The sequence below is a fragment of the Myotis nattereri genome, assembly GCF_964212035.1.
Source record: "Myotis nattereri genome assembly, chromosome: X".
In the NCBI taxonomy this organism is placed as follows: Eukaryota; Metazoa; Chordata; class Mammalia; order Chiroptera; family Vespertilionidae; genus Myotis; species Myotis nattereri.
This window is the reverse complement of record NC_138078.1, coordinates 51,831,126-51,855,073: the sequence shown is the minus strand read 5'-3', so window position 1 is coordinate 51,855,073 and position 23,948 is coordinate 51,831,126. Positions and strand designations below refer to the sequence as shown.

At 42.6% G+C, this 23,948-nt stretch overlaps 2 protein-coding genes across 2 annotated transcripts in view; one reads left to right on the top strand and one right to left on the bottom strand.

The window, feature by feature from the left end:
• TEX11 (testis expressed 11) overlaps positions 1-23,948 on the top strand; it is a gene marked incomplete at both ends in the record, with an annotated part of 435,711 nt that overhangs the window by 70,756 nt on the left and 341,007 nt on the right. The window contains 2 exons of the mRNA XM_081081640.1: positions 5,420-5,500; positions 5,592-5,711. Coding sequence (XP_080937766.1) covers positions 5,420-5,500; positions 5,592-5,711 — 201 coding nt within the window. The remainder of the gene's footprint in view (positions 1-5,419; positions 5,501-5,591; positions 5,712-23,948) is intronic.
• On the bottom strand, positions 20,639-20,816 carry LOC308510817 (small ribosomal subunit protein uS14-like; the record flags this gene model as incomplete). The annotated part of the gene is made up of 1 exon (XM_081080862.1): positions 20,639-20,816. Exon 1 carries the CDS (start codon positions 20,807-20,809, stop codon positions 20,639-20,641), a length of 171 nt encoding a protein of 56 aa, XP_080936988.1. The 5' UTR covers positions 20,810-20,816.

Genomic DNA, 23,948 nt, shown 5'->3' with positions numbered 1-23,948 from the left:
CAAATCTTTGACTTGATTCTTGTGATCCTCTGGTCTGTTGTTGGGAGTCTGTATAATGTTCTTTATTTCAGTCAGTGTATGCTTAATTTCTAGTTGGTTCTTTATCACAACATTGAGGGTCTCATTAGATTTCTTGAGGATCTCACTACATTTATCGGCGGTCTCACCAGTCTTTTCAGGGGCCTTATTAAGTTTATCAGCGGCTTCTAGACAGTTCTTTAAAGACCTTAAAAGTGTGGTTTTGAATTCTATATCCAGCAGTTTGCTTTCCTCCAATTCTGTCGTTTCTGTCCTGTTTCTTTGTCTCGGCATTTTTTTATGCTTTGCTGTGTCGATAGAGTTCTCTTCTGTGCTAAGTGTCCCAATTACCTGAGGTAGACACTCTTGGTGCACCCCCTTGTGGGCTTTGTGCACAGTCTTGTTGTAATTAAGCCTTGATTGTTGTAGTTATCACTGGGAGGAATTGACCTCTAGGCCAATTGGCTGTGAGAATCAGCTGTGTCTGCAGTGGGAGAACTTCTGTGCTGGAGACACCCCTCTGGGGCTAGACTTGCTTCAGTGGGGCTTTGGTGCCCACTGAGTATTCCCCCTGATGGTGTCTTTTACGGTTCCACAGAGCTGCAAAGTGGATGGTCCCACTCTGACCTCTGGGCTTCCTGGCTCCTGGATCTCTAGGGAGGTGCTAATCTAGCCTTTGCCTGAGGCTATCCAGCAAAAGTCTCCCTGCAGGGCTTGGGCGGGGCGGGTCCCTCGGGATCAAGAGGGCGGGGTTAGCAATTATGGCTGCTCTCAGTCTTGCCCTCAGAGGCTCTGCTTCTCAGTGTCCCAGTAATTGCTGCAAGCCCCATGGAGACAAAGCTGCCCTAGGGTTCTGAGCGATGCCAGACAGTCCCCCTTCTCCCGTATGAGTCTGGGTCCCTAGAGACTCGCCCGGAGCTGGAGCTCAGAGTCTGAGACTCCCTCCCGATGGAAAACAACAACCACGCCCTCAGCCGCCAGCCTGCTCCGCATGCACTCCACACCTTAGTATTTTACTTCCGCACTGTGCCTCCTTTGAGTCTCGGTATGTTTTATTCTTTCCTCCTAGTTGTAGAACTTCCACTCAGCCAGCCTTCCTGTGGTTCTGGATGATGTCCGTTCCGTCTTTTAGTTGTATTTTTGAAGTGGTTTTTCGAGGCAGCAAACTCCAGTGTTTACCTATGCTGCCATCTTGGTTTCTCAATATATCCTTTCCTGCTGGAAGCTTTTTGATGACTGCTTCAATTTCTTCCATAGTTATCAGCCTGTTGAGATTTTTAGATTCTTCCTGATTGAATTTTGGAAGGTTGTATTTTTCTAGGAATATGTCCATTTCCTCTAGGTTGTCTAGTTTGTTGGAATAGGAGTTGTTCATAGTATTTTTTTAAAAACAATCCTTTGTATTTCTATGAGGTCTGTTGTTATTTCACCTCTTTCATTTTTGATTTTGTTTATTTGGGTCCTCTCTCATTGCTTCTTGGTGAGTCTGGCTAGAGTTTCAACAATCTTTCAACTTGTAACTTTAAGGGGAGAAAGCAAGAGGTGTTCTCACTCTATCATGATGCTCATGTCATTCCCAATTAACTTTTGATTTATCAGTTTATATAGGATCTATTTTTCTGCTATGATAGAAGATTTATCACTTATTTTCTAATATTACTCCCCATTTTGTTTTGTTTTTTGTTAATTATACTATTTGTATTTATCTGATGGTTACCTTTTAAAACTTTAAATAACAAACTTTACATTTTTATTTTTACATCAATTTTGGAGAGTATGTCTTTACTTTCCATTCGGAGAGGATATAAGTACCTTTATCATTCTCTCTACCTTTCCTTACCTTAAACCAGTGGTTCTCAACCTTCTGGCCCTTTAAATACAGTTCCTCATGTTGTGTGACTCAACCATAAAATTATTTTCATTGCTACTTTATAACTGTAATGTTGCTACTGTTATGAATCATAATGTAAATATCTGATATGCAGGATGGTATTAGGCGACCCCTGTGAAAGGGTCATTCGACCGCCAAAGGGATCACGACCCACAGGTTGAGAACTGCTGCCTTAAACCTTTTAACTTATGTCACCTTTAACATTTGCATTTTTGGCTTTGTTGATTCAAAGAATATAAACTGAAAGGAGCATTTTATTGGTTGTGACTGCTATTTAATTCTGTGGATAATAGCGGTATTTCTCTTTATTTTCTTGCTCTCTTAATATTTTCTTAGGTATTCTATTTGTTGAGTGTGATGTCCTTTTATGGTAATCACTAGGGGCCCGGTGCATGAAGATTTGTGCACTGGGGGGCTGGGAGGGTGGAGGGAGGGGTCCCTCAGCCCAACCTGCACCCTCTCCAATCTGGGAGCCCTCAAGGGAGCCCTCTCCAATCCGGGGGTTTCTGTCTGTCTTTGCAATCATATGAACGAATTGTCTGAGACCCCCAACCCAGTTTGGTTTGTTGCTCACAGAATAATAGAGGCTTTTTTTTTCTTTGCTCCATTGGTGGAGATTTCCTGGAAGTTTTAGGATATCTTCCCTTTAATTTTTCTTAGACACTCTGAATTTACTTATGTCTCTCACCTTTGCTTTTTCTCCATCCCTAACTGCAACAGTAACTTGCTCCAGGCTCACTTTACTCTAGTGCAGGGGTGGGCAAACTTTTTGACTCGAGGGCCACAATGGGTTCTTAAACTGGACCGGAGGGCCGGAACAAAAGCATGGATGGAGTGTTTGTGTGAACTAATATAAATTCAAAGTAAACATCATTACATAAAAGGGTACGGTCTTTTTTTTTTTTTTTAGTTTTATTCATTTCAAACGGGCCGGATCCGGCCCGTGGGCCGTAGTTTGCCCACGGCTGCTCTAGTGTCTAGGAGAACTATGATTCCCAGCATTCCTGGTGCTCCCTGCGCTCTGGGCTTCCACTTCTGGTCCTGGGGCTGCCATCAGAACTACTATTCCCAGAATTCCTGGTGCTCCCCATGCTCTGGGTTTTCCCGACCAAGGGAGCCACGTTCCCCCAAGACTCCAGCTCTCCTGCTCTGCTCTCCATCCAGTGACCGAGGGAGCCATGATCCCCCAAACTGCCAGCTCTCCCACTCTGCTCTGTGTATGCAAATTACCTACCATCTTTGTCAGGTTAATTTGCATACTAATGTCTCATCGGCTGGTAGGCGTGGCTTGAGCATAGTGGAGGGATGGTTAATTTGCATACTTCTCTTTTATTATATAAGGATTCCCTCAATTGTTTGGTCATTGTTGCTCATATTTGATTTGAGATTCCTTGATAGTTTTCTGTAAATACACTATTTACCATAACCTGAATCAGTGACTGATGGAGAAGTAGGACTGGATTCTTTAATTGACCTGTGTTGTCAGTCACCTGGAATTCTATTTTTTTTCCAGCCTAATTGATTGTACTCACGATTCCTTCCTGGGTGAGAAAGGAGGAGATACCTCTTGGAGGGAAGCCAACTGTCTGATACTCCTGCTATTCACACCTAGAATGTTTCTGCATTTTTCATTTTTGTGCATTTTGGGCATGGTGGTTTGACCTCATCCCATTTGCTGTCTATTTTTAAGAGGTTCCTCATTAATTTAGGTCAACTAAAAATTCCCCTTATTTCCAGGACTCTTTTTTAAAAAATATGTATATTTTTATTGATTTCAGCGTGGATGGGAGAAGAAGAGAGAGATAGAAACATCAATGGTGAGAGAGAATCACTGATCAGCTGCCTCCTACCTGCCCCCTACTGGGGATTGAGCCCACGACCCAGGCATGTGCCCTTGACTGGAATTGAACCCAGGACCCTTCAGTTAGCAGGGCAATGCTCTATCCACTGAGCAAAACCAGCTAGGGACAGGACTCTTATTGAATAAGAGAAATATGTATATCTTTTCTCTTATTTATAGAGAATATATATAAATTCCTAGAAATAATATATATGTAAAATATGGTATACTTAATATAATGTATGTAATATTACATATATCATGTCCAGGGATTTATAGTCTATAAAGTTTATACTAAAATTATAGCATATATGCTAGATATAAATTTATAGTATCCAAAATTTATAGTATAATATGTATATATGTATATATGCATACACACACACAGACACACACTGCATTTCTAGGGGCTTATAACACAAAGGGTGGCTGTAGTGTGTGCTCAGTTCTTCATCTTTATTCAGTTCTTCTTTGCTTCCATAGCATTTGTGCATATTTCATATCAAATATTTAGATGTCTGTCAGTTACAATACTGTGAGCTTCTTCAAGGTGTCTGGCATATAAAGGATACTTAATAGACATTTGTTGGATTAATAAAAAAATTTATTAGAGATATGATTTAAAAACTAGAACCCAGGTATTGTTCACTTATAGTTTAATGTTTATCATATAACTTTCTTTATATATGTGAGCATTTTGTCTTATCTAAATAATCCCAATGTTTTCTTTCTAATATTTCCTTAGAAGATGTCTTTTCAAGTATTTTAATTTTTTTTTAATCCTCACCCAAGGACATGCATAGAGAGAGGAAGGGAGAGAGAGGGAGAGAGAAGGAAAGAGAGGCATCGATGTGAGAAAGAAACATCAGTTGACTTCTGCACACTCCCTGATTGGGGATCAAACCTGCAAACCAGGTATATGCCCTGGCTTGAAATTGAACTGGCAACCCCTCAGTGCATAGGATTACACTCAACCAACTGAGCCACTCCAGCTGGGCATGTCTATTACTTCATTTATTTTATAAATATGTTTTTAAAAATATATTTTTATTGATTTCAGAGAGGAAGGGAGAGGGAGAGAAACATCAATGATGAGAGAGAATAATTCATCGGCTGACTTCTGCACACCCCACACTGGGGATTGAGCCCACAAGCTGGGCATGTACCCTAACAGGGAATCAAACCATGACCTCCTGGTTCATGGGTCAAGGCTCAACCACTGGCCGGGTTATTAATTAAAAAATATTTTTATTGATTTCATAGAGGAAAGGAGAGAGAGAGAGAGAGAGAGAGAGAGAGAGAGAGAGAGAGAGAGAAACATCAATGATGAGAGAAACATCAATCATTGATCAGCTGCTGCTTGCCCGCCCCACACTGGGGATTGAGCCCAAAACCCAGGCATATGCCCTACTGGGAATCAAACTGTGGTTCATAGGTCGATGCTCAATCACTGAGTCATGCTGCCCGGGCTATTTTTATTATTGCTTTTCTAAAACCATTCCTCTTAAATTATGGAGTTCAAAGCAGAACACAGAACTCTAATAAATGCTGATTGTTACCTTTTTGTTTTCTGTGGATTACACTACTGAATATGGACATTTTCTTCAGTACCCTCCTCAACCAGTTTGGCGAAGGTGTGATTAAAAAATATATTTTCTAATCTCTTCCAGATGACTATGAAAGCAGGAAAAGGGTGGGTGGATGTTGGAAATACTGTGATCGCTGATGAATTTTTTCAAGCTACCATGGCTGTAAGTTACCACTGATTTTTTTTAGCTGTGGCAATTATTAGTAACAGTTGTTATTCTCATTATTACATAGTGTTGTTGTTTTATTTTCCAGGGGTTGGAGCAATTATATGCCAAATTAATGCAGAGCAGCTTCACTGAGACCCAAGGGACTATGCAGAAGTTGGCTGTGGAGAGGAATCTTTTCAAAGTGCTTTCTTACCAAGCAGAGTCAGTAGGTATCATAGTCACCAGGACCTCACAGTGAGGCATTTGGTATATGTAAATGCAAAAGTGATGATCTATTATAATAAAGTCAGGTATCATTAGCCTTTCATCTATATACTAGAGGCCTGTGGTACATGAAGTTCGTGCATGGGGCGGGGGGGGTGTCCCCTGATCCCTGCCTGCACCTGGGATCGGGCCTAAACTGGCAGTCGGACATCCCTCTCACAATCCTGGACTGCTGGCTCCTAATCGCTCACCTGGCTGCCTGCGTGGTCGCCCCTAACTGCCAACCCCCACCAGCCTGATCACCCTTCACTGCCTCTGCATGCTGGCCTGGTCGCCCCTAACTGACCCCACTGCCGGCCAGGTCGCCCCCAACTGCCCCCTCCCTGCCATCCTGGTCGCTCCTAACTGCCCCTCCTGCCGGCCTGGTCACCCCTTACTGCCCCCCCTGCTGGCCTGGTTGCCCTAACTGCCCCCCCTTGCCGGCCTGGTTGCCCCCAACTGCATACCCCCAGCCAGCCTGCTCTCCCCACGCAGCCTGCTGTTCAGTCATTTTGTCGTCCCTCACTAACCCCCCTGCCGGCCTGGTCATAGGCAGCCATCTTGTGAGGGTGTGAGGGGGTAATTTGCATATTACCTCTTTATTACATAGGATATAAAAGCCTAAGAGACCATTATCACCAAACGACTGGTTGACCAGTCGCTATGACACGCACTGACCACCAAGGGGCAGATGCTCAATGCAGGAGCTGCCACATGGTGGTCAATGCGCTACCACGGCCAACCTCCTGTGGCCCCTCCCCCTCCACCCTGACCAAACTCCTGGGGCCCCTCCTCCCAGCCAGCCGGCCCCCGATAGGCCTCAATGGCCCTCCAGACCAAGGGATCCCACCTGTGCACAAATTCGTGCACGGGGCCTCTAGTAAGATTATATTTGACCTTTTTAGAAGTCCAATGCGCTATCCATTGCACGACGGAGCCTATATTTGACCTGTTTTATCTCTGTTTTGTATCTGAAGGTAACATTACTGATGGTGATTGGTATATAGGTGGGGTTGGATGAAGCTGAAAAGACTGATATATAACTAAACATCATTTTACCACTGCATGTAATATCTCTATTATTTATGGCAGTAGCCTCTACTTGAAACACCCATCTTTGTGACTCTCTTACATTCACAGTCTGGTCTGCCTAAAATATGTGCTTGATAAGAGTCTTCTCATTTGCAATTGTTCTGGGTTGTTTGCTGATGTTTTCTAAAAGCCTGCTGCTATCAGTGTTCCAAGTTGTACTTTACCTCTGTTTTTCTTCTGGATTTCCTCCTTTTGTCACCATACAGTTAGGTGTACATTTTAAGTTGACAAAATGTTAGCTGTGATGAGTTTGTGCTCTATAATTATGTAATTCTAGAAATGAAAGAGATCTTAAACATCATCTAGAGCAGTGGTTGGCAAACTGCAGTTCGTGAGCCACATGCAGCTCTTTGGTCCCTTGAGTGTGGCTCTTCCACAAGATACCACGTGCGTGCACGCATGTACAGTGCAATTGAAACTTCATGGCCCATGTGCAGAAGTCGGTATTTTCTGGAAGAGCCATACTCAAGTGGCCAAAGAGCCGCATGTGGCTTGTGAGCTGCAGTTTGCCGACCACGGATCTAGTGTAATCCTTTTATTTTTATTAACATTTATTTTTTAAAATTTTTTATTGATTAAGTTATTACATATGTGTCCTTCTCCTCACGTTAAACCACATCCCTCCGACTCATGCCATCACCCCCCTGTTGTCTGTGCCCATTGGTTAGGCCTATATGCTTGCATATAAGTCCTTTGTTTGATCTCTTCCCCTTACCCCCACCCTCCCCTACCTTCCCTCTAAGGTTTGGTGGTCTGATCGATGCTTCTCTGTCTCTGGATCTGTTTTTGTTCATCAGTTTATGTTGTTGATTATATTCCATAAATGAGTGAGATCATATGATATTTATCTTTCATTGACTGGCTTATTTCACTTAGCATAATGCTCTCCAGTTCCATCCATGCTGTTGCAAATGGTAAAACTCATTCTTTCTTACTGCAGTGTAGTATTCCATTGTGTACATGTACCACAGATTTTTAATCCACTCATCTGCTGATGGGCACTTAGGCTGTTTCCAAATCTTAGTTATGGTGAATTGTGCTGCTATGAACATAGGGGTGCATATATCCTTTCTAATTGGTGTTTCTAGTTTCTTGGGCTATATTCCTAGAAGTGGGATCACTGGGTCAAATGGGAGTTCCATTTTTAGTTTTTTGAGGAAACTCCATACTGTTCTCCACAGTGGCTGCACAAGTCTGTATTCCCACCAGCAGGGAACGAGGGTTCCTTTTCCTCCACATCCTCTCCAGCACTTGTCGTTTGTTGATTTGTTGATGATAGCCATTCTGACAGGTGTGAGATGGTACCGCATTGTCGTTTTGATTTGCATCTCTCTGATGATTAGTGACTTTGAACATGTTTTCATATGTCTTTTGGCCTTTCTTCTGTCTTCTTTCGAAAAGTATCTATTTAGGTCCATTGCCCATTTTTTGATTGGGTTGTTTATTTTCCTGTTGTTAAGTTGTATGAGTTCCCTGTAAATGTTGGAGATTAAACCCTTATCGGTGATAACATTGGCAAATATCTTCTCCCATGCAGTGGACTTTCTTGTTGTTTTGTTGATGGTTTCCTTTGCTGTGCAAAAGCTTTTTATTTTGATGTAGTCCCATTTGTTTATTTTCTCTTTAGTTTCCATTCGCCTAGGAGCAGTATCAGTGAAGAAATTGCTTCGGCATATGTCTGAGATTTTGCTGCCATTGGATTTCTCTATTATGTTTAAGGTTTCCTGTCTTATGTTTAAGTCCTTTATCCATTTTGAGTTTATTTTTATTTATGGTGTAAGTTGGTGGTCTAGTTGCATTTTTTTGCACGTAATTGTCCAATTTCCCCAACACCATTTATTAAAGAGTCTGTATTGACTCCATTGTATGTCCATGCCTCCTTTGTTGAATATTAATTGAGCATAATGGTTTGGGTCGAATTCTGGGATCTCTGTTCTATTCCATTGATCTATATGTCTGTTCTTGTGCCAGTACCAGGCTGTTTTGAGAACAGTGACTTTGTAATACAGCTTGATATATGGTATTGAGATCCCACCTACTTTGTTCTTCTTTCTCAGGATTGCTGGAGCTATTCGGGGTCGTTTTTTCTTCCAGATGAATTTTTGGAAAGTTTGATCTAGGTGTGTGAAATATGCCATTGGTATTTTAATGGGAAGTGCGTTGAATCTATATATTGCTTTGGGTAGTATGGACATCTTGATGATGTTGATTCTACCAATCCATGAACACAGTATGGTCTTCCATCTGCTCATGTCTTCCTCTATCTCCTTTTTCAGTATCCTGTAGTTTTCCACATATAGGTTTTTTACCTCCTTAGTCAAGTTTATTCCTAGTTATCTTAATTTTTTTGGTGCGATGATAAATGGGATTGCTTTTTAAGTCTCTCTTTCTGTTAGTTCATTATTGGTGTATAGAAATACCATAGATTTCTTGGCCTCAATTTTGTATCCAGCTACATTGCCCAATTCATTTGTTCAGTGTAATAATTTTTTGATGGAGTCTTTAGGGTTTTCTATGTAGAGTATCATGTCATCTGCAAATAAGGACAGTTTTACTTCTTCTTTTCCAGTTTGGATGCCTTTTATTTCTTCTTCTTGTCTGATTGCAATGGCTAGTACTTCCGGTACTATGTCGAACAGGAGTGGTGAGAGTGGGCATCCCTGTCTTGTTCCTGTTCTTAAGTTAAATGGTTTTAGTTTTTGCCCATTGAGTATATGTTTGTCATATAAGGCTTTTATTATGTTCAGGTATGATCCCTCTATTCCCATTTTGCTGAGGGTTTTTATCAAGAAAGGGTATTGTATTTTGTCAAATGCTTTTTCTGCATCAATTGATATGACTATGTGATTTTTATCTTTCAATTTGTTTATGTGATGTATCACATTTATTGATTTGTAGATATTGTACCATCCTTGCATCCCCGGGAAAAATGCTACTTTGTCATGGTATATAATCTTTCTGATGTACTGCTGGATCCGATTTGCTAGAATTTTGTTGAGGATTTTGGCATCTATGTTCATGAGGGATATTGGCCTGTAATTCTCTTTCATTGTGTTTTCTTTATCTGGTTTTGGTATTAGGGTGATGCTGGCTTCATAGAATGAGCTTGGAAGTGTTCCTTCCTCTTGAATTTTTTAGGAATAGCCTGAGGAGGATAGGTTTTAGTTCTTCCTTGAATGTTTGGTAAAACTCCCCTGTGAAGCTGTCTGACCCTGGGCTTTTGTTTGCTGGAAGCTTTTTGATGGCTGCTTCAATTTCTTCCATAGTTATTGGGCTATTGAGACTTTTAGAATCTTTCTGATTGAGTTTTGGAAGGTTCTATTTTTCTAGCAATATGTGCATTTCCTCTAGGTTGTCTAGTTTGTTAGAATAGAGTTGTTCATAGTATTTTTTAACAATCCTTTGTATTTCTGGGAGTCTCTTGTTATTTCGCCTCTTTCATTTCTGATTTTGTATATTGGGTTCCTCTTTCTTTGCTTCTTGGTGAGCCTGGCTAGAGGTTCATCAATCTTGTTTATCCTTTCAAAGAAACAGTTCTTGGTTCCATTGATCTTCTGTATTGTTTTTGTGGTCTCTATGTCATTCATTTCTGCTCTGATCTTTATTATCTCCTTCCTTCTGCTCACTCTGGGCATTTCTTATTGCTCTCTTTCTAATTTTTTGAGTTGTAGAGTTAGATGATTTATTACCATTTTTTCTTGTTTTTTGAGGTAGGCCTGTAGAGCTATAAAGTTCCCTCTCAGGACTTCTTTCATTGTGTCCCATAGGTTTTGGATTGTTGTGTTTTTATTGTCATTAGTTTCCAGGATGTTTTAAATTTCTTCTTTGATCTCTTTGGTAACCAAATCATTGTTTAATAGAATGCTTTTCAGCTTCCAAGTTTTTGAATTTTTTGGATTGTTTTTATTGTAATTTATTTACAATATTATGCCATTGTGGTATAATATTGAAAAAAATGCTTGATATGATTTTAATCTTCTTGAATTTGAGAAGAATTTGCTTGTGACCCAATATGTGGTCTATTTTTTGAAACTGTCCCATGTGCAATTGAGAAGAATGTATATTCTGTGGCTTTGGGGTGAAATATTCTGAAGATGTCAATTAAGTCCATTTGATCTAGTGAGTCATTTAGCATTGCTGTGTCTTTGCTGATTTTTTGTCTACAGGATTTATCCTGTGATGTCACTGGTGTATTAACGTCCTCTACTATGATTGTATAGTTGTTGATCCCTCCCTTGATATCTTCCAGGAGTTTTTTTTTTATGTATTTGGGTGCTCCTTCATTGGGTGCATATATGTTTATCGTGGTTATACCCTCTTATTGTATTGAACCTTTTAGTATTATGAAGTGGCCTTCCTTATCTCTTGTTATGGCCTTCACTTTGAGGTCTATTTTGTCAGATATAAGTATTGCTACCCCAGTGTTTTTTTTTTCTTCATTTGCCTGAAAGTTATTTTTCCATCCCTTCATTTTCAGTCTGTGTGAATCCCTAATTCTGAGGTGGGTCTCTTGTAGACAGCATACATATGGGTCATGTTTTTTTATCCATTCAGCCACTCGATGTCTTGATTGCAGCAATTAGTCTGTTTACGTTTAAAGTTATTATTGAAAGGTACTTGTTTGTAGCCATTTTTATTTTTTGTACCTGTTTTCTTTTTTAGCTTTTTATTTCTTCTTTTTACACCAGTCCCTTTAGCATTTCTTCCATTGCTGGCTTGGTAGTGATAAACTCCCTTAGCCTTTTTTTGTCTGCGAAGCTCCTGATTTCCCTTTCAATTTTGAATGATAGTCTTGCTGGATAGAGCATTCTTGGATTCAGTCCCTTGCTTTGCATCACTTTGTCAATTTCCTTCCATTTTTTCTGGCCTGATGTGTTTCTGTTGAGAAATCATTTGATAGTCTAATGGGAGATCCCTTGTATGTAACTTTCTATCTCTCTCTGGCAGCCTTTAAGATTCTCTCTTTGTCCTGAACATTTGCCATGGTAAGTATGATGTGTTTTGGTGTGGGTCTTTTTGGGTTCATCTTGTTTGGGACTCTCTGTGCTTGTGTGACGTTTTTCTTCCCCACCTCAGGTAAATTTTCTGACATTATTTCTTCAAATTGGTTTTCTAACCCTTGTTCCTCTTCCTGTTGTTCTGGCACCCTATTATTCATATGTTGCTTCGTTTCATGTTGTCCCAAAGCTCCCTTAGGCTCTCTTGTCTTTTAATTTTGTTCTCCAATTGCAGTTCAGTTTGGGTGTGTTTTGCTTCCCTGTCTTCTAATTCACTAATTCGGTCCTCCGATTCTTCTAGTCTACTGTTGAAACTTTCCATGGTGTTTTTTTTTTTTAAATATATTTTATTGATTTTTTACAGAGAGAAAGGGAGAGAGATAGAGAGTTAGAAACATCGATGAGAGAGAAACATCGATCAGCCGCCCCCGCACATCTCCCACTGGGGATATGCCCGCAACCCAGGTACGTGCCCTTGACCAGAATCGAACCCGGGACCCTTCAGTCCGCAGGCCGACGCTCTATCCACTGAGCCAAACCGGTTTCGGCCATGGTGTTTTTTATTGCAGCCATATCACTCTTCATTTCTTCTTGATTCTTACATAAGTTTTTGATTTTTTCATCCATATCTTCTTGATTCTTACATAAGTTGTTAATTTTTTCCTCCATCAGGTTTATGAAGTGTATGACGCTTATTCTCAATTCTTATTTTGACATATGGCATGCCTTTGTTTCACTTAGCTCCTTTTCTGGTGATTCCTCCTTTTCTTTCCTTTGGGGGTTTCTTTGTCTACCCATTATATGTCTCAATGACTGATCTAGATGTCGAGCTGTCCAGTGGCTGCTCCTTGGGTGGTAGTGGCTCCTTGGGCTGCGGTTGCTCCTCAGGTGGTCACGCAAGTGGCTGCTCCTCAGTTGGCAGTGGCTTCTCTGGTGGGTGCTGTTCACAGCAGTGGTGTCACCTCTGGCTGGTGGGGGAGGCTGCTTGCACAGCTGCTGTTCCTTGGACAGGGGTGGGCTGATCACAAGGCTGCTGCTCCTCAGATGGGGGTGGGCTAAGTGTGGCTGCTATACCTTGGACAGGGGCAGGCTTTTCACATGGCTTCTGCTCCTCGCACAGGGGTGGACTGCTCATGCGGATGCTGCTCCTTGGATCGAGGCTAGCTGCACATTGCTGCTGTTCCTCAGATGGGGTGGGCTGCTCGTGAGGCTGCCGCTTCTTGGACAGGGGCAGGTTGCTTACAGGGCTACTGCTACTCATATAGGTGTGGGGTGTTCGTAGAGCTTCTGCTCCTCAGATGGGGGATGGGCTGCTTGCGTGGCTGCTGCTTGCTGGGTGGGAGTGAGCTGCATGTACGGCTGCTGCTCCTTGGATGGGGGTGGGCTGCTCACCCAGCTGCTGCTTGTCGGACAGATGCAGGCTGCGTGTGGCTGCTGCTCCTCGGACTATAGCGGGCTGCCCAGGGCTGCCGCTTCTCAGATGTGGGCCGTCTGCTTGTGTGGCTGCTACTCCTTGGATGGGGTGAGCTGCTCGTGTGGGTGCTGCTCCTCGGGTGGGAGTGAACTGCACGTGTGGCTGCTGCTCCTCGTACGGGGGCAGTCTGCTCGCATGGCTGCTGCTCCTTGGATGGGGGATGGGTTGCTTGCACGGCTGCTGCTCCATCGGGTGGGAGTGAGCTGCATGTGTGGCTTCTGCTTCTTGGATGAGGGCAGGCTGCTCACCCAGCTCCTGCTCATCGGACAGGTGCAGGCTGCATGTGGCTGCTGCTCCTCGGACCAGTGTGGACTGCACAGGGCTCTCACTACTCGGATGGGGGCGGTCTGCTGCTGTGGCTGCTGCTCCTCGGACTGGGGTGGGCTGCTCGGGTGGCTACTGCTCCTCGAATGGGGGCGGGCTGCTCGCGACGCTGCTGTTCCTTGTATGGGTGTGAGCTGCTCACACAGCTTCTGCTCCTTGGATAGGGGAAGGCTGCTCGCTCGGCTGCTGCTCCTCAGAGGGGCGCAGGTTGCTCACACAGCTGCTGCTCCTCGGACGGGGGTGGGATGCGTGGGGCTGCCGCTCCTCAATCGTGGGCAGGCTGCTTGTGAGGCTGCTGCTCCTCACACAGGGTAGGCTGCTCGCATGGTTGCTGCTCCTCAGACTGGGGGGCCGGCCACTCACACAGCTGCTGCTCCTTGGACAGGGGCAGGCCACGTGTGGCTTCTGCTTTTAGTCCTGGGGCAGGCTGCTTTCAGGGCTGCTGCTCTTTGGGCAGGAGTGGGTTGCTCATGTGTCTGCTGCTCGTGTGGTTGCAGTGCCCTGGGCTAAGGCATTGGGCCGGTCAGAGAGGAGCACGCTTCAGAACTCACAGGAGCCTGCACCCAGGGTGGCTGGAGACTTGTTGACCGTGGGACCACAGCCGAGGTAGCAGGTCCCTGGCAGGGGTAGCTGTGGAGTCCCAAGTGTTATCTGAGGCCACCCTGGATGGAGGTGAGGCTGGGCTCCCATTACAGCATCTCTCTTCTTCAAAAGGCTAGGCCAGTGGTCGGCAAACTGCGGCTCGTGAGCTACATGTGGCTCTTTGGCCCCTTGAGTGTGGCTCTTCCACAAAATACCGACTTCTGCGCATGGGCCACGAAGTTTCAATCGCACTGTATGTGTGTGTCCGCATGTGGTATTTTGTGGAAGAGCCACACTCAAGGGGCCAAAGAGCCGCATGTCGCTTGTGAGCCACAGTTTGCCGACCACTGGGCTAGGCCTCTGAGGATGAGCCGACCTCCCGGTACTGTTTACTATGGTAGCAGAGGCTGCCTAGTTAGGCGAGTCCAGTTAGCCTGCCCCCGAAGGTCCTGTGGGATCTAACTGTGCCTCATTCACATACACGCACACACATCCCACATGACCACACATTACTCTTTTGCTCCCTCACTCACTCACACTCTCTCCCTCACTGCCGCCTTTTTCTGCCTCTGTAGTTGGGTCTGGGGTGTTATTGACCCATTCATTAATGGAGTTTCCTCTCCAGGTGTCTGGTTATGAGGCTCGCTCACTAGCACCTGGCCAGACAGGATAAAATTCACCTTGACAAGACAGCACAAAGGGAACAAAGCACGAATGTACTCACAACAACAATAACCCCACTATAAGTGACCACCTGAGAAAAGAGAATTAGGGGAGAGAAAAGAGAGCATAAATGATATCAAAGAGAGAGAAAAAGATAAGAAAGAAAAGAAAAAGGAAGAAAAAGGAGAATATATATATATATATATATATATATATATATATATATATGAAACACCACAGAACCAATAGATAAACAATAAACAAGAACAAAAATATACAAACATCAAACCCCCAGCTAAGAGGATGGGGGCAGAATCTGTAGAGTCTGAGCTTATATACAGAAAATAAGGTTAAGAATTGGTTGAATATGGGGAGGATCTCAGTTCAGTATAGAGAAAGTAGAAAGGGGATGGGTGGATAAGAGGAAAGAGAACGAGAAGAAAATAATAATAATAATAATAATAATAAATTTACAAAAAATTGATTTAAAAAATGTATAAAAATAGCAAATAAAAATAAAATAAAATAGAGTGATGGAAAAATAATGCAAAAAGAAATAGAAAATAAAGGAACAAACAAAAACAGGAAAACGAAGAAAAAGACAACAAAATAATAATCCTATCTAATAAAAGAGAAACATAATAATTAGCATACGACCGCTACCCTTCCCATTGGCTAATCAGGGAGATATGCAAATTAACTGCCAGCCAAGATGGCGGCCGGCAGCCAGGCAGCTTGAAACTAACATGAGGCTTGCTTGCTTCAGTGACGGAGGAAACCAACGTTCCCTGCCTGCCTTGCCGGCCTCTGAGCCTGCAGTTTGAAACATTGTAACAAATATAGAAGCTAAACAAAACCCCAGAAACCTGCCTTCAGCGAACAGGGATCTCAGAGCTGGAGTTATACATTGTTTTGATTATAGAACACAAACAAACCAGATACCTGCTTTCAGCAGTGGAGGCCTAAGAGCTGGAGCCTCAGAACTAAAGCTGGCCCAGAATAAAAAAAAAAAAAAAAAACAGAGAAAAAAGGAGCAGTTGGGAGCTTCAGTCACCTGCCAGCCTGAAAACAGCCCTCAGCCCCTCACCCAGACTGGCCAGGCACCCCATTGGGGACCCCCACCCTGAAGGGTGTGTGACCAGCTACAAACAGCCATCATCCCCTCATCCAGGCTGGCTGGGCACCCCAGTGGGGACCCCCACACTGAAGGGTGTGTGACCAGCTGCAAACAGCCATCATCCCCTCACCCAGGCTGGCCAGGCACCCCAGTAGGGACCCCCACCCTGATCCTTCAGGGCAAACCAGCCAGCCCCACCCATGCACCAGTCCTCTATCCTATATAGTAAAAGGGTAATATGCCTCCCAGCACCGGGATCAGCGTGACAGGGGGCAGCGCCCAAACCCCCTGATCACCCTGCAGTTCTGTGTGTGACAGGGGGCGGGGCCACAACCTCCCTATCCGCCCTGCTCTGTTTGTGACAGGGGAAGGCGCCCCAACTCCCTGATCAGCCCTGCTCTGTGCCTGATAAGGGGGAGCTCCCCAACTCCCTGATCGGCCCTGCTCTGTGCGTGACAGGGGGTGGCGCCGCAACCTCCCTATCGACCCTGCCTTGAGTGTGACAGGGGGCAGTGCCCCAACCCCCCAATTGGCCCTACCCTGAGCGTGACTGAGGGTGGCACTGCAACCTCCCAATCCGCCCTGCTCTGTGCATGACAGGGGGCGGCACCCCAACTCCCAAATCGGCCCTGCTCTGAGCCCGCCTAGAGGCTGCACCTAGGGATTGGGCCTGCCCTCTGCCACCTGGGAGCAGGCCTAAGCCAGCATGGCATTATCTCCCGAGGGGTCCCAGACTGCGAGAGGGCACAGGCCAGGCTGAGGGACCCCCCCCTTCCTCCCCGAGTGCACAAATTTTTGTGCACCGGGCCTCTAGTCAAAAATAAAAATAAAAGTGAAAAAGTGAAGTGTTGTTCCTTTTCCCTCACTCCAGCCATGGGTAAGTGTCTGTATCTGAAAGTTCCTATGCACTAGGCTCAATGAAGAAAGGCACAGGCCACAGATGGGGGAGAGGCTGTGCTTCTCCGCTCTCCTCTCCTGTCGGCACTACTCTTCAGCCTTCCCTGACTGTGGATTCAGATCTAGATTCCCCTGCGGTCCAGCAGTTCTGTGGACCTTCTTTCTACAGTCAGACACTGTGTCTGTCCCAAGGGACGTGGCTCGGTGCCAGTGCTGTGAAGATTCCCTCTCATCCTCAGGGCTCAGAGGTCTGGCAGATTCTCCTCCCAAGAGCCTTGATTTTACCTTTCTCCAGGGATCCTCTGCCCTTCCCTACTGCAAACCATCTCCCAGCTGAGTCTCCTTCACCAATTCAGGCTGGATGTTACTTGTTTCAGCTGCTCACCCTATCTGCTCTGGGACAAGGCTCGGGACAAGTCCGTCTATACCGCCACCATTTTGTCTCCCACCCTATTAACATTTATTGAGATACAATTCATATACTAGAAAATTCACACATTTGAAATGTACAGTTCTGTGGATTTAATATATTCACAAAATTATGCAGTTAATTCCCAGTCAAGGGTATGTACCTTGGTTGCAGATTCAATCCCTAGCCCTGATTGGGGCACACATAAGAGGCAATCAATTGATGTGTCTCTCTCTTGTTGATGTTGCTTTCTCTCTTCCTCTTTGTTTCTCTCTGCCTTCTTCCTCCATTCCACAATCTCTAAAAAATCAATGGAAAAAATATCCTCAGGTGAAGATTAAAATAAATCAGTTTATCATAAGTGTGAGAATGTATGTTTGGACTCTTAATTCTATTCCATTTTGATCTTATGCCAATAATTCATTGTCATTTATTTATTTATTTACTTACTTACTTACTTACTAACTAGAGGCCTGATGCATGAAATCCGTACAAGAGTAGGCCTTCCTTTCCTCTGGCTCCTGGGACCTGGGCTTTGTTCCAGCTACTGGCAGGCACCCAGGAAGCCCTCTCTGGCTCCGGCTTCGCCCAGAACGACATCTGGTCTAATTAGCATATTACACTTTTATTATAGATTTTTAATTTTTAAAAATAATTCTTTATTGTGGAAAGAGTTACATATTTCCCCCCCTGGACCCCATCTAACCCAACACAGACCCCAGCCCCAGGCCTTCAGCACCCTATTATGTCCATGGGTTATGCATATATGTATATAAAGTCTTTTGTTGATTACTTCCCATTCACCTACCCTCCCCTGCCTTTCCTCCAAAATTCTGAACTCTGTTCCATGCTTCCATGCCTCTGGATCCACTCCCATCATCAGTTTATTTGTTACTTAGATTCCACATATTAGTATGATCATGTGATACTTGTCTTTCTCTGACTGACTTATTTCACTTAGCATGATACTCTCCAGGTCCCTCCATGCTGTCTAAAAGGGTAAGAGATTCTTTTTTATTGCTGCATAGTATTCCGTGGTATAAATGTACCACTGAGTTTTTATCCACTCATCTATGGATGGGTACTTGAGCTCTTTCCAGATCTTAGCTATTGTAAATTGTGCTGCTGTGCACATAAGGGTGCATACATTCTTACTGATGGGTGTTGTGGGTTTCTTAGGCTATATTCCTAGAAGTGGGATTACTGGGTTAAATGGAAGTTCCATTTTTAATTTTTTGAGGAAACTGAATAATGTTTTCCAAGGTGGTTGCACCAGTCCGCATTCCCACCAGCAGTGCACGAGGGTTCCTTTTTCTCCACATCCTCGCCAACACTTGCCATTTGTTGGTTTGTTGATGATAGCCATTCTGACAGGTGCGGGATGGTACCTCATTGTTGTTTTGATTTGCATCTCTCAGAAGATTAGTGACTTTGAGCATGTTTTCATATGTCTCTTGGCCATCTGTATGTCTGGTTTGTAGAAGTGTCTATTTAGGTTCTTTGTCCATTTTTTGATTGGGTTGTTTATCTTTCTTTTGTTAAGTTATCTGAGTTCCCTATAAATTTTGGAGGTTAAATACTTATCAGAGATAACATTGGCAAATATGTTGTCCCATGTAGTGGGCTTTCTTGTTGTTTTGTTGATGGTTTCTTTTGCTGTGCACGAGCTTTTTATTTTGATGTAGTCCCATTTGTTTATTTTCTCCTTTGTTTCCATTGCCCTAGGTCTAGGAGCTGTATCAGTAAAGATAATTCTATGAGAAATGTCAGCTATTTTGCTGCCTTATGGCTTCTTCTAAGATTTTTATGGTTTCCCATCTTACATTTAAGTCCTTTGTCCATTTTGAGATTATTTTTGTGTATGGTGTAAGTTGGTGGTCTAGTTTTATTTTTTTTGCACGTATCTGTCTAATTTTCCCCATGTCATTTATAGAAGAGACTGTCTTGACTCCATTGTATGCTCTTTCTTTCCTCCTTTGTCAAATATTAATTGAGTATAATGGCTTGGGTCAATTTCTGGGTTCTCTGTTCTGTTCCATTGTTCTATATGACCAGGTAGTTTTGAGAACAGTGGCTTTGTAATATAGCTTGATATCTGGTATTGTGATCCCTCCAACTTTGTTCTTCTTTCTCAGAATTGCTGAAGTTATTCAGGGTCTTTTTTTATTCCAGATGAATTTTTGGAGAGTTTGTTCTAGGTCTTTGAAATATGTCATTGGTATTTTAATGGGGGATTGCATTGAATCTATAGATTGCTTTGGGTAGTGTAGAAATTTTAATGATGTTGATCCTACCACCCCATGAACACTGTATATTCTTCCACTTGTTTATATTTTCTTCTATCTCTTTTTTCCAGTGTCCTGTAGTTTTTCAAGTACAGGTGTTTTGTCTCCTTGGTTGACTTTATTCCTAAGTATTTTAATTTTTTTTGTTGCAATGGTAAATGGGATTGCTTGTTCACTGTCTCTTTCTGAGAATTCATTACTGGTATATAAAAAAAGCCATCGTTTTTTTGGGTGTTTATTTTGTATCCTGCTACATTACCAATTTCATTTATTAAATTTAGTAGTTTTTTGGTGGAGTCTTTAGAGTTTTCTATCTACAATATCATGCCATCTGTGAATAAGGAGAGTTTTACTTCCTCCTTTCTAGTTTGGATGCCTTTTATTTCTTCTTTGGATGTTTGGTAAAACTCCTCTTTGAAGCTATCGAACCTGGGCTTTTGTTTGCTGGGAGTTTTTTTTTTTAATTACTTCTTCAATTTCATCAGTAGTTATTGGCCTATTCAAGTTTTCTGATTCTTCCTGATTCTGTTTTGGGAAATTTTATTTTTGTAGGAATTTGTCTATTTCATCCACATTGTCCATCTTGTTGGAATATAGTTGTTTATAGTATTTCCTTACAATCCTTTGTATTTCTGTGGTGTTAGTGGTTACTTCTCTGCTTTTGTTTCTTTTTAATTTATTTGGATCCTCTCTCTTTCTTTCTTGATGAGTCTGGCTAATGGTTCATCAATTTTGTTTATCCTTTCAAAGAATAAACAAAATTTTGTTCGGGAAGCTCTTTATTTATTTAGTTTTTAGTCTCTATATTACATATTTCTGCTCTAGTCTTTATTATTTCCTTCTTTCTACTTACTCTGGGCTTTTCTTGTTGTCCTCTTTCTAGTCCTTTAAGTTGTTTGCTTAAATAGTTTATTTTTTATTTTTCTTGATTTTTGAGGTAGGCCTGTCTTTTTTTTATTTGAAGGCTTTTTAAAAATTATTTTATGTACAAAGAGATAGCATTCTGTCATAAGGTAGATGTCTTGAACGACCCATTCATGGAAGTTCTCCTAGTCCAACTTAATGAAGCCTATGTCCTTTTCGTACTGACGAAAACACTGGGGGCACATGTTGAGGCCGTACTTCCGGATCAGACCGGGTTGGTTTGAGCAGACGCGGCAAGAACGACAACCCTGGCCGAATTTCCTCGGATGGCTCCAGTAGAGTTGCTGGTAACCCATCTTGCTCACTCCGTAGCAACGAGGCAAAAGGAAAGCGAGGTAGGCCTGTCTTGCTGTGCACTTTCCTCTCAGGACTGCTTTTGCTGTGTCCCAGAGATTTGGGGTTGTGTGTTCATTTTCATTTGTTTCCAGGAAGTGTTTTTTTTTTTTATTTCTTTCTTCATCTTCTTGGTAACCCATTCATTATTTAATAACATGCTATTTAGTCTCCATGTGTTTAAATATTTTTGGGTGTCTTTACTGTAGTTGATTTCTAATTTTATTCTGTGATCTGAGAAAATGTTTGATGTGATGTCAGTGTTCTTGAACTTGTAGAGCAAGCATGCTTGTTGTAGAGACTTGTTTTGTGTCCTAACTTGTGGTCTATCTTTGTGAATGATTCATGTGCACTTGAGAAGAACTTATGTTCTGCAGTTTTGGGGTGAAATGTTCTATTAATGTCAATTAAATTCATATGATCCAGGGTGTCCTTTAGAGTTACTGTTTCCTTGTTAAGTTTTTGTCTGGAAGATCTATCCAGTGAAGTCAGCAGGGTGTTAAAGTCCCCTACTATGACTGTATTGTTGTCTGTTTCTCCCTTAAAGTCCTCAAGAACTTTTTCTTAAATATATTTAGGTGCTCCTGTATTGGGAGCATATATGTTTACCAGGGTTATATTCTCTTGGTGGATCAGTCCCATTAGTATTATGTAGTGACCTTTGTTGTCTCTTGTGATGGCCTTCATTTTGAAGTCTATTTTTTCAGATATGATTATTGCTACTTCATATTTTTTTTCATTTCCATGGAAATTTTTTTTCCATCCCTTCACTCTCATCCTGTGTGTGTCTTTTGTTCTGACGTGAGTCTCTTGTAGACAGCATGTAGTTGGGCCATGTTTCAGCTACCTTATGCCTTTTGATTGGAGTAGTTAATCCACTTGCATTTAAGGTTATTATTGAGAGGCACTTATTTATTGAGATTTTAATTCGGTATGCCTAGGTTTCTCTCTCTTTTTCTTCTTCCCATTACAGCATTCCCTTTAGCATTTCTTATAACGCTGGCTTGATGGTGATGTACTCCTTTAGCCTTTTTTTTTTTGTTCGGGAAGCTCTTTATTTGACCATGCATTTTCAATGACAGCCTTGCTGGATATAGTAATCTTGGTTTCAGATCTTTGCTTTCCATTACCTTGAGTACTTCATGCCATTCCCTTCTGGCCTGTAGAATTTTTGATGGGAAATCAGGTGTCAGCCATATGGGAGCTCCTTTGTTGGTAACAGTTTGCTTTTCTCTTGTTGCTTTTAAGATTTTCTCTTTGTCTTTAATTTTTGGCATTTTAATTATGATGTGTCTGTGCATAGGCCTGTTTGGGTTCTTGTTTTGGGTTCTCTGTGCCTCCTGGACTTGTGTGACTTTTTCCTTTACCAGGTTAGGGAAGTTTCCTGCCATTATTTCTTTAAACACATTCTCTATTCCTTTCTCTCTTTCTGCCTCTTCTGGCACACTGGCTATTCAAATATTGTTACGTTTCATGTTGTCTCAGAGCTCCCTTAAGTTATTCTCCATTTTCTAAATTATTTTTTCTTTTTGGTTCTCGGATTAAGTGATTTTTTTCAACCCTGACATCTAATGCACTGCTTTGATCCTCAGCTTCCCCTAATCTGTTGTGTATTCCTTCCAATGTATTCTTTATTTGTGCTATGTTATGCTTTACTTTTGTTTTCATAGTTAGTATATCTTTTCTCATGCTGTTGAACATCTTTACCATCATTATTCTGAACTCTGTATCAGATAAATTTCTTATCTCCATTTCATTTATGTCGTATTCTGGAGAATTCACTTCTTATTTCATTTGGGTATTGTTTCTTTGTCTCCTCATTTTGGCTGCCTGTTTGGGTTTGTGACTATGTATTATGTAGATCTCCTATGCCTCTCAATCTCTAGTGTCAGACAGAGTCAAATGCTATTTCTAATTAATTAGGCAAAGATTCAAAGCCAAGAGACCACATCTGTCTACAGATTGATAGGATTTGTCTTGAATTGCCTTCAGGCAATTGTCCACACTTATAGCAATAATTTTTTTTCAACAGAGTGGGACATTTGCTTCTGTGTGGAGGCTAATTATTATTCTCAGTCTCTAAGTGAGCCTGAACAACTTCACTCTGTGGGGCAAGGTGTTTTTCAATAGGGTGGTTCAACTGTCTTTCCCCCAAGCAAGGGTGCCTGTATAACAAATGTCTGTGTGAGAAATATGATCTCAGCGCGAGGGAATGACTCAACACAGGAAACTGGGGTGTCTGCCTTCTGTGCTGTAACCCCAGAGCACCCAATCCTAGCTTCTGCTCACACAGCTGCACTCCATTCTGCCCTCACTATGCTGGAGCACAAGGTAAGTGGATGCACAGGGAATTTTGTTGGCCCTTTAAGAGGGTGCCTGAATTTCTAGCCGTCTCTCCCAGGCAGACAGCAAAGTGTTATGTGGGTACCCTTCTCAATTCTGATGTAATATGCTGGGGTGTCCTGATTGGGGATTAGTCCCAGAGTTCTCAATGGCAACTCCCCACAGCTGAGATATCTCTCTGGAAGTTCAGTTGTTGTCTGTGGGATCCCGGCCAGCCCTTTCAGGCCTCCGCCCCTCCTACCAGTCTCTATGTGGTCTCTATTTTTGGTCCTCAGTTATCAGGGGTCTCTCCATCCAGTCTTCTGTTGATTATTCAGGAAGTTTTTCTGTATTTTAGTTGTAATTCCAGTTTGGTCCTGGGACATGTTTGTGCAATATCTACTTACTCCGCCGCCATTTTTAATCTATTCACAGCATCATTTTTAAAAAAGAGTCTCAGATTGAAGTTGGGGGAGGAGGGTGGGTCAAAGGAGATCAACCAAAGATCTTCTATGCTTATATGCATAACCCATGAACACAGACAACAGAATAGATTGGTGAAACCCTGGACAGGGTGCAGGAACAGGCTAGAAGAGGTCAATGGTGGGGCATGAGGGGAGGAAATGGGTCATATATAATACTTTCCACAGTAAAGATTTAAAGACTATTCTTTCCTCCTTGAATTGCCTTTGCACCCTTGTCAAAAACCAGTTCACCCTAAATGTAAGGATTTATTTCTGGACTCTCAGTTTTAGTCCATTGATTTATATGTTTTAGGTC